At 54.0% G+C, this 13,527-nt stretch overlaps 1 protein-coding gene across 5 annotated transcripts in view; it reads right to left on the reverse strand.

The window, feature by feature from the left end:
- Positions 1 to 13,527, reverse strand: part of TLN1 (talin 1) — a 32,941-nt gene that overhangs the window by 12,361 nt on the left and 7,053 nt on the right. For 3 of the 5 annotated variants that reach the window (XM_038552758.1, XM_038552760.1, XM_038552759.1), the window contains exons 4-32: positions 13,349 to 13,478; positions 13,090 to 13,242; positions 12,682 to 12,824; positions 12,449 to 12,576; positions 11,658 to 11,718; positions 10,918 to 11,022; positions 10,396 to 10,551; positions 8,981 to 9,082; positions 8,738 to 8,814; positions 8,310 to 8,490; positions 7,840 to 7,953; positions 7,607 to 7,715; positions 7,169 to 7,377; positions 6,918 to 7,016; positions 6,471 to 6,521; positions 5,755 to 5,922; positions 5,279 to 5,573; positions 4,556 to 4,722; positions 3,587 to 3,715; positions 3,293 to 3,409; positions 3,092 to 3,205; positions 2,756 to 2,890; positions 2,264 to 2,392; positions 1,800 to 1,902; positions 1,498 to 1,706; positions 1,043 to 1,162; positions 636 to 833; positions 296 to 435; positions 12 to 105 (exon numbers count right to left, since the gene is read on the reverse strand). In XM_038552758.1, the coding sequence (XP_038408686.1) occupies positions 12 to 105; positions 296 to 435; positions 636 to 833; positions 1,043 to 1,162; positions 1,498 to 1,706; positions 1,800 to 1,902; positions 2,264 to 2,392; positions 2,756 to 2,890; positions 3,092 to 3,205; positions 3,293 to 3,409; positions 3,587 to 3,715; positions 4,556 to 4,722; positions 5,279 to 5,573; positions 5,755 to 5,922; positions 6,471 to 6,521; positions 6,918 to 7,016; positions 7,169 to 7,377; positions 7,607 to 7,715; positions 7,840 to 7,953; positions 8,310 to 8,490; positions 8,738 to 8,814; positions 8,981 to 9,082; positions 10,396 to 10,551; positions 10,918 to 11,022; positions 11,658 to 11,718; positions 12,449 to 12,576; positions 12,682 to 12,824; positions 13,090 to 13,242; positions 13,349 to 13,478 (3,936 nt within the window). The remainder of the gene's footprint in view (positions 1 to 11; positions 106 to 295; positions 436 to 635; positions 834 to 1,042; positions 1,163 to 1,497; positions 1,707 to 1,799; positions 1,903 to 2,263; positions 2,393 to 2,755; positions 2,891 to 3,091; positions 3,206 to 3,292; positions 3,410 to 3,586; positions 3,716 to 4,555; positions 4,723 to 5,278; positions 5,574 to 5,754; positions 5,923 to 6,470; positions 6,522 to 6,917; positions 7,017 to 7,168; positions 7,378 to 7,606; positions 7,716 to 7,839; positions 7,954 to 8,309; positions 8,491 to 8,737; positions 8,815 to 8,980; positions 9,083 to 10,395; positions 10,552 to 10,917; positions 11,023 to 11,657; positions 11,719 to 12,448; positions 12,577 to 12,681; positions 12,825 to 13,089; positions 13,243 to 13,348; positions 13,479 to 13,527) is intronic. The other 2 variants (XM_038552761.1, XM_038552762.1) reach the window with 1 other exon arrangement.

Below are 13,527 nucleotides of genomic sequence, written 5' to 3' on the forward strand. Positions count from 1 at the left end.
CAAGTGCCCACCTCCAATTCCCGCAGGGCATTGTCACACTCCTTCTGGCCTGGTGCCTGCTGGGTGCACATGGTGATGAGCTGGTTGATGCTGTCAGTTACCGCCCTGGGAGGAACAGGAAGCTGAGTACATGCATGCCCATGCCCATGTCATCACTCTTGGGGTCCTATTTGCATGGAAGTCTCGAACGATTTCTCTTTTGCGTGTAACCACTCCTAAGCTGGAATGTCTCATGAGATGTCCCCTCCCCAGGCTCTTCAACATTCCAGGGCTGGGTTTCTCAGCTCCTACTTACCGGGCAGCTGCAGCCAGCTGACTCTTGAGGTTGGGGGCGGCAGGGTCTGTGGACAGGGCCTTGGCAGCCAGAAGAAGTTTGCTCGAAGACATAGAGATGCCCTTCAAGTTGGACACGACTTGGGCCCGGTCCTCCTGGCTCTGTTGAAGGCGAAAAGGTCAACACATCGTCCAGTCAGTCCTTTCTTATCTGTCTCTAAAAGGGCTCTTCCGTCCCAGACACTCAAACATTGCTAGAGACTGGGAAGAGGAGGGGAGGGAGCCAGTCGGAGGTCAGGGCTGTGCAGGCACATGGGCACCTCCCATCTAACACCTGAGCTGGGCCCTGTGCCTTTTCGTACCGGGGCCTGTCCTGCCATCTCCACACCAGCTTCCAGGAAGGTGCTGAAGTCCTGTCCAAATCGACCTGAGGCTCGAGCCAGGTCCTGAGGGGTTCCCCGAGAAGCTTGTACCAGTTCTGTGGCTGCCTGGTTCAGCCCAGCGGCAGCCTCATTCAACCGGCTCTGAGCTTCTTGAAATGTCCCGGTGCTGGGTGGAAGCTGCAGGGTCAGAGAGAAAGTCAGAAGCAAGCATGGGGAGCGCTGCAAGGGAGAGCTGGTCATAGAGCGCTGGGAGGTGGGCACAGACCCTGGGAGTAATGAAAGGGTGTACATCTGGGAAGTCAAGGTCAAGGAGAGGTCTAGAGGCAGAAAGAAAAGCTTGGAGTTCTTCCGCTCCTACATGCTCCCCCACACCCTAGGCCTCCTACCGAGTCACTCAGGAGCCGCTTGCTGGCATCTCCCACCGCTCGCAGGGCATTGTCCACATCTCGCTGGCCAGGAAGGCAGCTGACACAGCGGTTCAGGGCCTGAGTCACAGCTTTAGCCACCTGAGGTGGAAAAGGAGATAAGCGTTGCCAAAATGGACACCGTTTGGGAGAGCGCCCCCCGCCCCCAATTTATGGCACGTAGGAAAGAACTGTTCTACTACCCCTGGAAGTGAAGAGGAAAGGGGATGTGTGCCTGAAGGGCTGAAGTCAGGATATCAACTGATAGTAACAACACTGCCCCAAACTGGTGTTCAGTGACGCACCCCCTCAGCCTGAGACCCTCCTTCTAAAACTTAGGGGAAGGGTGGAGTCCAGACAAGAGTGGTCAAGGGCAGGCCCGATGATGTAGATGAGACTTTGCTCTAGTCTAGCTGGGCCTCTTCCCCAAACCTGACCTGGGCAAGCCGTTGCTGGCTCTCGGGGTCCCCTGGATGGCCAGCTGCCTTTTTTGCTTCCTCGATGAGGCTGCTGGCCTTGTCCAGAACATCGCTGGCTGTGTCAAGCACAATGGCCTGCACTGCAGGATCTGACGTCAGGGCAGCTACACCCCGAGCAGCCTGGGCCAGTGACCGCAGCCCACCTGCCACATCCCGAGCGGCGATCCCTGGGGGGACAGAAGGGAAAAGGCACCTTAACTGCCAGGCCCGATTCCCATGGTTTCCTCTGTCAGCTCCCCTTCCTGGCTCTGGCCACATACCTGCGTAATTCTCATTGCCCTGGGCAACCTCCCCCAGCAGCTGGGCAATGGCAGAGCTCACTGCTTTGGTGCTGTTACCCAGGTCCTGGGCACATTTCTCCATCTAGGGATGAAGGGGGAGATTCAGGTGCAGAATGAACGGGGGATCAGGAACTTGAGAAGTGGGCTGGTGGTTTATATTTTATTTTATTTAAAATTATTTATTTATTTATTTATGAGAGACAGAGAGAGAGAGAGAGAGGGAGAGAGGCAGAGACATAGGCAGAGGGAGAAGCAGGCTCCATGCAGGGAGCCTGACGTGGGACTCGATCCCGGGTCCCGAGGATCACACCCTGGGCCGAAGGCGACGCTAAACCGCTGAGCCACCAGGGCTGCCCCAGTTGCTGGTTAGGGGCAGCTACAGAGTGTAGGTGGGAAGGTAAACCCCAGGGCCCGATGAAGAACGAGGTCTTAAGAATACTTACGGTCTCCCCAGGTAAGGGCTTAAGCTTGCCATCTCGAGCTGCTGCCTTCACTTCCTGCAGGTCTCTCTCGAGGTTCTGTACCACGCTCAGTGCAGAATCCATTTCCAAAGGCCCACACGCTTCCTGAGCCTACAACGAACGATAAGGGGGTTCAGGCACAGGATGTATTGCCATGTCCATGGATGCCCCAGGTTATACAATTACCCCTGTTGTAGGTTATTCTGCAGACTACCCATCATCCCAGAACTCTACCCTCGTTTTCTCTTTCTTCAAAGATTTGAGAAGGAGAGAGAGAGAAAGAGTGACACATGCATGGTGGGAGAGAGAGAAAAACTTAAGCAGATTCTGTGCTGAGTGTGGAGCCTGACGTGGGGCTTAGTCTCATAAGCCTGGTATCATGGCCTTGAGCTTAGACCGAGAGTTGGATGCTCAGCCAAGTGCACTACCCAGGTGCTCCTACCCTCATTTTCCAAAGCCAGTCAGCTCCCGTACCTTCTGGGCAGCAGTACGAAGTTCAGCCAATGCAGTACCAAGGTTTTTGGCACACTGACTCAGCTGCATGGCCGAAGCCTGGTCCTGAATTGTTGGCACTGACGCTTTTGCAGCAGCCACCATCTTCCCACCTGGCTGTTGGGGAACAGGCAGGCAGATCAATATGCCATCTGCTTAGGTACAGGGACTGATGATGGTTAGGACACGGTGAGTGCTGCAGCTCAGTCTGGGAAGGAGGCTATTGGGGGCTACTGGCGAAGCTTAAAATTGTGAGCCATCTCGGGGACTCAGAGGGTGGGAAGGGTCTTGTCTGAGAGGTGGGGAAGGATGCCTTGCCTGTAGAAAGCTCTGGCTTGCAGCAATGAGGGCCAGCTGAGCACTGGGACTGTCAGGCTGAGCCTGGCTCCCTCGGACGCCCTGCACCAGCAGTGGAATCTGTTCTGCCACAGCCTGTGGGTTAAAATGTCATAAGAGTCACCTCCCCACAGACTGGGGGAAAGTCTCCCTCCTCCCACACCTCCTTCCACTGAGTCTCACCTTGCAGCTCTGCACCAGCAGGGGCTGGGGGCCGGCAGAGGCCTTGGGGGTGGAGGCTGCGTGCTGGGCTGCAGCAATGGTCTGTGTAGCTGAGGCCGCAGCCTGTTTGGCTGCATGCTGTGAGGACAGAGTAGTCAGGACAAGCCCCAGGAGGTCCCCTGCCCAGTTCCCAGCCCACCCTGGCCATGCTATCCATGAGGAAATGCTGATTGAGTCTCTTTTTGCATGTCCCTCCTGGTGGTGTTCCTCCCACAGCACCCACTCTCTTGCTCCTGGTTTGCTTCCCAGCCTCACCTCCAGGCGCTGCACCAGCTTCTTCTTGATGGCATTCTGTGCAGCTGCATTGGTCGCCATGCGCAGGCCCTCGGCTGCCTCCCGCAGCCGCTGCTGTTGTTCTTCACTGTCAGGGTGGGCAGCTGCTCCCTGAGAGAAGTAGAAAGATAGTCATCATTCAGCATCCCTGTGGCCCCCGAATACGCTCTGCTCTGACCCTTCAGACTCAAACATTTTCCTAAAGTCATTTCTAACTCTCCCCACTGAAAGGTAATCTCAGCAGAGATAAGCTGCCTCAGGGCAGGCAAAGGGGAAGTGTCATGAGGCCCTGGATTTCCTCTGGGCTCTCTTCAGGTGGAACTGTTTCTTCTTTCCCTCTTGGGGTGAGGAGTCAGGTTTCCTTCCCTACTCCCCACAAAATGCCACTAGTAAATGGGGGTGAGGAAGAGCTCTCTGGGCCAAGGAGGACACAGTTTAGAGCAAGGATCTCAAAAACCACATCAGGGGGCCTGGGTATTCCTGCCAACTGGAGAGCCCCAGAGCCCTGAGAGTGTGAGGGCCTCCTTGCTTCTTCCTGACGGGTCTTCTGCACCCTGTGTCCCCATGTCTCAGTGTCTTGTCTTTGTCTGTACTGCTGCCAGTGGGACCCTGTGGACTGAATGCTTATGTGCATTCTTGGGAGAGATCCAGAGAGCAGGCAGGTGGTGGCAGCAGAGTAGGGGCAAGTAAGGACAGCAGACCTTCAACTGAGAGGAAGAAAAAGGGGCGTGGTGGCCTGTCAGTTAGCAAGCACTATAGCAGTCACACCAGCTGGGGGCCTGGGCCGCCATCCACCTGAAGCCTAGGGTACACTGACTTCCTGAGCACCCCTATCTATTCTTGTGTATCTCCTGCTTTTCTTGGGTCTCTCCCATCAAAAAAGGTGACCATCTGGACCTTTCTACTTCCCTTCAGGTCTCAGTCTGAGAGTTTGCACAGAAGGCTTTATACCTTGGCAGCCTCCACCATCTTGGCTGTGGCATCAGCCAGGATCTTAGCAGCGCTTAATAGCTTGCGAGAATTCTCCAGATCACTCTCCCCCTCGGCATCAGCCTTGATGGCATTGACCAGGTCAGATGTGGCTTGGGCTAAGATGCGGGCCTGTCGTACCATCTCACCTGAGAGGACAGGATATAATCAGGTAATGAAACCAGAGACACTACGGGGGTACCAGGGGTGGGGAAAAGTGGTGCCGACAAGGTAGACCTAAGTGCTCTCGAGGGCAATTAGAGACACAAAAGTTCTGGAAGGGATTCCCCTGCAGTTGTCTTTTGAGCTTAGGCTCTTGGAGAGTGAGATTTCCTGGTAGGCTTCTATGGGAGGGAAGACAGTCTCTAATGGGTGTTTTTAGCAGTCTTGAGAGGATGAGATACTCCTTTTGAAGGCTTTGGGGGTGAGGGGGTAAGGTGGAGTGGAGAAGGCTAGCTCTTCATAACGCCACCTTCCAACTCCAGCTCTGGTGTACGCTTCTGTATATTCTCTAAATGCACCAAAGAAGTCAGAACAGGGATGGTCATATTCCTGCTTTATGGATGGGAAACTGAGCTTTCAGAGACAACACCTAGTCTCCTGTGCTGAGTCCTTAGCAGGAGGTGGCAGGTCTGCAAGGGAATGTCCACTGGGCTCTGGGAGCCTCACTGGGGTTCTCTGTCTTCCCAGGAGTGGTATTCTTACCAGCATCGCCCATAGAACTGAAGATGTTCTCGGTGACTGTGAGGATGGTGTCAGTGGCCTGGTCGTAACGGCCAGCAGGCCCGGCCCCTGTGGCGTGGGCCTTAACATGCTGCAGCAGCTCATTCAGGGCCTGGGTGACAGCTGTGGCCGCTGCTCCTACCCCCCGCAGCAGCTGCCCATCTTCTGTGGCTGCCTGGGAGGCAGATACACAGCCTTCCACGGCTTTGGCCACCAGGCGTCCGGCCTCCACCAGCTGCTCCTGGCAGACAGGTGAGCTGATTGTAGGTGCTACCACCTGTAGGCAAACAGTGTCAGAGATGAAGGCCATGGAAAGGAGTTGGGCAGTGGAAGGTGTCTGTGGCTTTTGCAACAGTCCCTGGGATAGGTTAAGGATGAGCCAAAGAGGTGAAATGAGAGGTTCTTGGGCATTGCACCATCACCCCTTGGTGTGAGCCAGCACAAGCCCTGGGGCTCACCTTGGTGCAGGCCACCAGCTGGGAGGTGGACAAGGCGCACTGTGTTGCTGCAGCAATGACCTGGCTCTGAAGCCCCGAGTCCTCTGTCCGCTGGGCCACGCTCTTGGCCTTGAGGACCAAGGCAGCTGCGGCACTTGCCACAGCCTTAGCCAGCTGCATTAGTACATCCTGTGAGGGAACAGCTGTCAGCAGGGCCCAAGGATGGGCTTGGGGTCTATGGACCCTTCTCAGAGGCATAAGCTGTTTCATTTTTCCCCGACTCCAATCATAGGACAGTGTATGCAGAAGCCACCAGAAGCCAACCCAAGCCCCTTCCTCGAGCGCCCAGTGAGACAGACCCCCACCAAGGAACAAACCCACACCAAGAGAAACAGAGCCTACACCAAAGGTAGAAATGCATGAGGCGGATACACTCGGACGGCGATGGGGAGGGACAGGCAGCACTGTTACAGTAGGATGGAGAGAGGCGCCTCTTGGGGTCCCTCCCACTCCTAGCTTCCCTCCTCCATTTCTTCTCAATTGTGGTTTGGAGTCACCCTGGAGTACAAGACCCCGTACAACCCTCCCTGATCCCATTTTCCCCAGCCCTGCCTGTGATATGCCTCCAGTCTCCCATCACATTCTGTTCCCCCTAGGGGGCTGGGGGAGAGGTGCAGAGCGAGTGTATGCGGCTCAGAGAGGACAAAGCTAGGAAGGCCCAGGCCAGAGGCCGTTACCGTGGGGGAATCGGGGGCAGATCGAACCCCAGCCCCTCTGGGTGCACATATCTGCATGGGAAATCCAGGATGACAAGTCAGGTGAGGAAACTGGCATGGGGTGGGGAAGGGGGAGCTAGAGGAACAGTGTCCTTGGGGTGGCAGGGAGGGGGCTTCAAGATGTCAAGTTGTGACAAGGGCTATATATAGGGAAGATAAGGAAAAGATGACAGGAGGCTACAATATATCAATCAGCCAAGGGTGAACTAGTAGATTTGGTTTGCACTCAGGGATTCTGAATTCTCATCCCCCAGAAAGGGACTGGAGGTTCCCAGTGTTATCCCCTGCAAATAGAAGTTCAGATTGGCTCTGATGAGTCAATTTGTAGTAACAGGATCAGGAGCTAGACTCAGGGTCAGAGGTTAGCTCCAAGAAGCTTATGTTCCAGGGGATGGGTAGATCACTAACCTGGAAGTGGGGGTCAGTATCACTTTCCCCAATTTGCTGCAACAACTCCCCACTGGCCTGGCCCACGTTCCCAGCTGCTTGCAGCAGGTTCTGACGGGGCTGTGGAGAGTGGACGCCAGTCAGAAGCTGCCTAATTCCTGCCCACATGCCCATGGGTCCTCCTGGCCCATAGGTCCCATACTTCCACCCTATAGCCCAGCCTGCCCCCTTCTTTGGGCTCTCCTCCCTGGTGCCAGCCCGCGACCCCCGACCTCAGCGCTGGCTGGCTGGGCGCTGCGCAGCAGCTCTGACACCGCCCCGGCAAGGCCCTTGGCGGCCTGTAGCAGGGGCCGGCCACTGCCCCCTTCGTCCTCCAGCAGGGCGGCCAGCAGCTTCACGCCTCGGGACATCTCCGTGAGGTTGGAGGAGATGGTAGTGACCGCACAGCCCACGGCTGTATAGTCTGTCTCTGCAGGGTCTCCTGGGGGCAGAGGAGGAAGAGGAGCATGTGTCAGAGGTGGGCAGGCCAGCCAATGGGCGGGGAAGGCGCCCAGTCATAGGTGTTAGTCACATGCACATCCTGAGAGAGACGTATAGGCAGTCTCTTCTATGAGTCAAGGTGCAGTCCCACCCAGAGCCAGTCACACTTGTGCTTGCACGCGCTCCTCCTCCCCCGTCCCACCATACAGAGAACTTGGCATCCGGCTTACCCGCCGTCAGGTTCACCACAGAGGCAGTACCGGCTGTGATGGCATCTACCTGGGAGTGGATCTCATGCTTTGATTCATCCATCTTGTTCTTACGCCAGGCCTTAGAGGCCTGAGAGAGAGAGAGACAGTGAGAGAGGGAGAGAGGCAAAGCTCAGGATCTGCTCTGGTTTGGTTAACTCCAATCCCTCCAGAGAGTCCCAGCACCGCTGGCCTCTCCTCCTTCCCATACTCACAGCATCCTGGCCCAGAGGGGGCAGAGTGTCAAAGTCATCCAGAGTGGCCTGGGCAGCCTGCACAGCCTGCATGCTGGAGTTAATGGTCCCAGTGAGTGCCTGCTGGGCTGACGTCTATATGACGAGGGGAGGAGAAACAGGGAGCGTTTAGAGGCAAGAAAAGGTACAGGAGAACTTTAGGCTGGAGATAGGAATACAAATAGGGACGTAAGGGGATCCCTGGGTGGCTCAGCAGTTTGGCTCCTGCCTTTGGCCCAGGACGTGATCCTGGAGTCCCGGGATTGAATCCTGCATCGGGCTCCCGGCATGGAGCCTGCTTCTCCCTCTGCCTGTGTCTCTGCCTCTCTCTCTCTCTCTCTCTCATAAATAAATAAATAAATCTTAAAAAAAAAAATAGGGACATAGGAAAAGACTGCCTAGCTCCTGGCTGGGTCCAGCTGGTACTATGGTGGCAGCGGATGCACTCTTACCAAAGGGGGCATGTGTCCTCGGTGCATCTGGCCACTGGTAATCTGCTGCTGGGCTGGTGGCATGCTGCCCATCTGGAAATTTTCAGGACCGGAGGCTCCAGAGCGCATGATAGCAGGCAGGGCCACAGAGCCGTGCTCCACCTTCCCCACCCGGTTATACTGCTGCTGGAGGACTGTCGACCTAGAGAGGGTATATGCTGGGCAGCACTCAGAAGTCTGTGCTCTCACCCCCCTCCCACCCAGCTCTACCACCTTTGCAGGTCCTGTGGTCTAGGGGGTGCGTGAGGTGTCATGATATGGCCTGCAACTGGTTAAAGAACCATCCTAGGGATTCCCCCCACCCCTGCCCCCCACCCCGTCAGAAGTCACTAGAGTCTCCCTGCCTTCCCTGCCCCTGATAGATGGGATCAGCCCAGTTCCCTTCATACTTTTTGGGGGAAACTGAGTCCTCCAGCATAGTAGACTCCTCGTCTCCCTCCAGCCCAAAATGATCCTTGCTTTTTTTCTGTAGGAAGGGAAAAGGAACAACAATTAAAAAAGAGAAAGGGAGGGAAAAGGCAGCCTCATCTTCCCCTGGTCTGCCTTCTTCCAGAATCTGGGTCCCCCTCACTTTGAAAGGACTGGCTTGGACAGAAGGTAAGGGAAGACTGAGCAGAAGGCTGGGGTGGCACCTTCTTAAGGATGATATCGATGTAGCCGGCGATGAGCTGTGCGATCTGCTCCCCTTCTGTCGTCTGTACTGAGTAGTAGCCATCTTGGTAGTCCCCGAAGTCCTAGGGTGACAAGGTGGGGGCTTGGTGAGACAGCCGGCATCTACCCAGGATAGAAGAGGGTGGAATGTGGGCAGCTCTGGGGGGGAATCCTGCCCTTCTTTGATTTCCGCTTTCTTTTTTTTTTTTTTTAATTTTTTTATTTATTTATGATAGTCACACAGAGAGAGAGAGAGAGGCAGAGACATAGGCAGAGGGAGAAGCAGGCTCCATGCACCGGGAGCCCGACGTGGGATTCGATCCCGGGTCTCCAGGATCACGTCCTGGGCCAAAGGCAGGCGCTAAACCGCTGCGCCACCCAGGGTTCCCTGATTTCCGCTTTCTTTCTTTGCCTCCCTGGAGGGCAACATTTTGTTTATGAGGAGCAGTCTTTGTGCTACATAGTATCAAACACATGCCATCCAGAAAATCTCTTTTCTTTCCTCCTGATAATAAAGTTGGGAAGACACAAGTATTTATCATTGAATGACTTGTAACTGAGGGTTAGTCCTAGTACCTAGAATGGAAAAATAGCCTTTACTAAACTCTCATCCCTTCATGGGGGTACTTCATCAAGGTGGTATCAGTTAACCATCCAGCACACCAAAATATAAAGCCAGGAGGAAAACTACTACATAGCTGCTGCTGAGGATTATTTTTCTATCACCTTTTTTTTCTCTCTCACTGGTGATGGTTCTGTCCTGATGATTTTTTTTTTTCTAAAGATTTTATTTATTTATTCATGAGAGACAGAGAGAGGCAGAGACACAGGCAGAGGGAGAAGCAGGCTCTCTGTCGAGAGTCTGATGTGGAACTTGATCCCAGGACCCTGGGATCACGCCCTGATGCGAAGGCAGATGCTCAACCACTGAGCCACCCAGGTGTCCCTGTCCTGATGATTTTATTTATTTATTTAAAAAAATATTTTATTTATTTTTTCATGATAGAGACAGAGGGAGAGAGAGAGATAGAGAGGCAGAGACACAGGCAGAGGGAGAAGCAGGCTCCATGCAGGGAGCGCAACGTGGGACTCGATCCCAGGTCTCCAGGATCAGGTCCTGGGCTGAAGGCGGCACTAAACCGCTGAGCCACCCAGACTGCCCAGTCCTGATGATTTTAAAGACTGCTTCATTTAAACATCACCTACTCTCTAGGAAAGCTTCTCCTCTACTCTGACCTCTGTGGTCTTGCAACTGTTGCAGAGTTCTCCTTTTTTCTGGAGTCACTCAATGATTATCCTGGGGCTCAGTACATTATCCTGAGAGACAGGAAAGACCTGTGCAGCTGCCCCTGGACTGGAAATTCCAAAGCCCTTTCCCTGTGGCCCCCAGACTCACCAGGGTGAAGCTCTTGGGAGAGGCAGCCCAGCGTTTGATGTTGGTGAGGCTCCATTCCTGGATCACCTCTTTGGTCTTCTCGTCCACCCGCATCACACACTCCTTAGTGATGCCCAGAAGTCTAGGCACCAGCTTGTTCTTTCCTTTCATCTTTTCCTGTGAGGCAGAGGCTGTCTTTGGTATGGTGGCCAGAGATATCAGACAAGGAGTGAATGAGCAGATCCTATCTAGACCACCAGGGGGTGCTAAGGATTGTGGGAGAGCCAAACAGGGGTTGGGGGGGTGGGGGCGCTGAGGTGGGGGTGGTGTCTGCAGGGAGCCACAAACTCCTCTAGGGAGAAGCAAGGGCACAGGGGCAGCAGCCAAGTGAGCAGTAGAGAGGGCTGACAACCCCACACGTTTCCACGGAGAATGGGACTCATAGGGATGATGGAAAATGTGACCAAGGGCAGGGCCAGACTTTGAGGGGAAAGGGGAAGAATGGGAATAAGGCGGACAGACTGAGAAGGGTCTGTCACCCACCTTCACCAGAAAGAAGGAGACACCATAGGTCTTGAGGGAACGGGCTAGCTTCACGTAGCGAACCTTGGCCTCGATCTCACTCATCTGCCCACAGTTCTTGTGTGCCTGAGTGGGAAATGGGGAAAAACGTTTAGCAAAACATGGGGGGATGGTGTCACAGACAAGTTGCGACGTTAACCACAATGGGAACGTACTGTGGGAGACACAGGAAAGGTTAGAGGGTGCAGGGTATGAGAAATGAGAGGGTGACAGGATGGGGGTGGACAGAGGATACACAGAAGTGACACTTCAAGGAATATAGTTAAACAACTTGCAGATGTTCTGGAGACATGAACAGATAAGTAGAAGGTCAAATAGAAGGCTTTTTGGGCTGAGTACTCAAGAAGTGGGGATAACACTTTACATTTGTACAAAGATATACTTTTCACAGTAACTTCAGGCATACTGTCTCATTTGATTCTCCTATCAATCCCACCCAGGGCAGGCACTGTCATCCCGAGTTAGAGGCAAAGAAAAGAAAACAAGAACACTGAATTGAATTCCACAGCAAATGCAGTGATGGAGCTGAAACGAAAAGCCCAGGTCTTCTGCTTTCTTGGCACAGGAGAGGTGGGAGAAGAGTTTGATGGGTGGAAGCGGGGTGGAAGGAGATAAGGAAGGGGCAGGGGTCCATTCAGTCAGTAGGATTAAGTAGCAAAGCTCCCAAAGCATCCCAAACACTTTCCCCTACCCCCATTCACCTGGAAGATCTTACGCTCTCCCTTCTGCTTCACATACTCCTTGGGCAGGAAGTCCTTCAGGCTACACCAGAAAAGGGAGGGTCAGCACGGAGTGGACAGCATCAGGGATATGTAGGCCATGGACTGTGGGCCTGGGGGCATGAGGAAATGTCTAGGACAGTGTTATCTTTGGGGAGAAGGAAGGCTCGAGGGAACAGAGTCTGGATTATCCGTGAAATCAAGATGATCTAGCATTAGCTCTTGACTGCAGCCTGTGTCTCTCCCTACAGGGGAAGGGACTGAGGGAACCTGAGTTGTAGGCTGTCCCTGAGGGAAAGAGGGTCTAGAGCACTACCACAGGAAACCAGGAGGAGAAGGAGCTCAGTAGGAGAATGACCATGCACATAGAAAGCTAAGCAAGCCACGCTGAACTCTACACATTCTGAGGAGTATCAGTGGATGAGACTTGTGAAGCTTTCTAAGTCTGTGTTCCCTGGGAGGAGAAATGTACTGTTTTCCTGTGGCTACTGCAGTGAAATTCTTCAGAGAAGCTCAAAAAAGTTCCATGCTTGCTTGAGAGGTACGGGGTAGAGGCAGAGATTCTGGACTACATTCATACTCCACATGGGACCAGTGAGGAGGTATATAGCTGACGGCAGCAAAAACGGTACCCATGTGGGTCAAACCCTGGGTGCATCGGAAGAGGAAACAGAGAGAGAAGGCCTGGTGGGGGTGGGGGTGGGCAGGACTGTTGAGGTTGCAACGGCAGTAAGTCCTGGGCCCTAACAGGGTGTGGGATGCAGGTCACTCACTCAAGGAAGCCAGCCTTGTGCTTCTGCTCATTGTGGGGCCCAAACTGGATCTGGCATTGGAAGCCAGCAAACTCACAGGCCTTGTCGAAGGAGACAGGGTGGGAGCCATTGAGGATGTCATCTCGTGCCTGGAGGACACATGGCAGCAAGTGTTGTGTGTGGGTGTGGGATGCCCTCGCAGTGCCTCTGCCCCCCTCCCTACCTCCCTTAGCCCAGGCAAATCCTCTCCACACCTGCACATAAAGGAGGTTCAGCTGTACAGGGTCCCGGGAGTCCACATTCTGGTCTGAGTAGAAGAACTTCCTCCGCAGCAGAAGTGTCTCATGCTCCTCCACCCCCTGTTCCCTCAGCGTGCGGCCATGGTCCAGCCAGTTCACTGGGACACACAGAGTCCCCTCAGTGCCAAGCCCCTAGGGTGCCTGTGGTGTCTGGTCTCTGGCTTTTTGTTTGTTTGTTCTTTATCTCCTACCTTCTCTTACCAATAAGTTCTGAGTGTAGGACTTTATTACTGATGCATCCTGTGTCTAAAACAGTGTCTTGCAAAAGCAGGTATTCAATAACTAACCAATCAACAGTTGCCCCCACCCCCACCCCTTTCCCCCAACCATTTCCAGGGCCCTCTTTTTTCTCTTTCTGCTTACACTCATCATCTGTGTGCAACTTCTGCTTTAGTTTCTCCATCTTCTTTTCATCTCGCAGCAGTGTCTTATCTTTTCGTAAGGTTCCTGTTACCTCCTCCTTTTTCTCTTCCATCAGCTCTCGAACCAGGGAATATTCATCATGGTTGGTGATGCCTGGGGGAGGGCGAGGGATTGGTTGCATCCTGGGCATGGCATACTTGTTTTTTGGTAGAGCTGAAGCCTCCATTCCTGAGCCCTCTGCCCCACCGAGACCCCTTACCAATGCGGGCACAGATGGTCATGAGCATGTCGGTGACAGTCTTAGAGTCATCCACCATGATAGTCTTCACAGTTCCATCGAGCATACGGATTTTCAGGGGCCTCTGTTTCTTCCTGTACTCCATGGTGTCCTGTTGGGGCAGGAATAGGAGGAGGGGCCCACTTGAAGCTGGAGGTACT

This window comes from Canis lupus, chromosome 11, assembly GCF_011100685.1.
Source record: "Canis lupus familiaris isolate Mischka breed German Shepherd chromosome 11, alternate assembly UU_Cfam_GSD_1.0, whole genome shotgun sequence".
Classification (NCBI taxonomy): domain Eukaryota; kingdom Metazoa; phylum Chordata; class Mammalia; order Carnivora; family Canidae; genus Canis; species Canis lupus.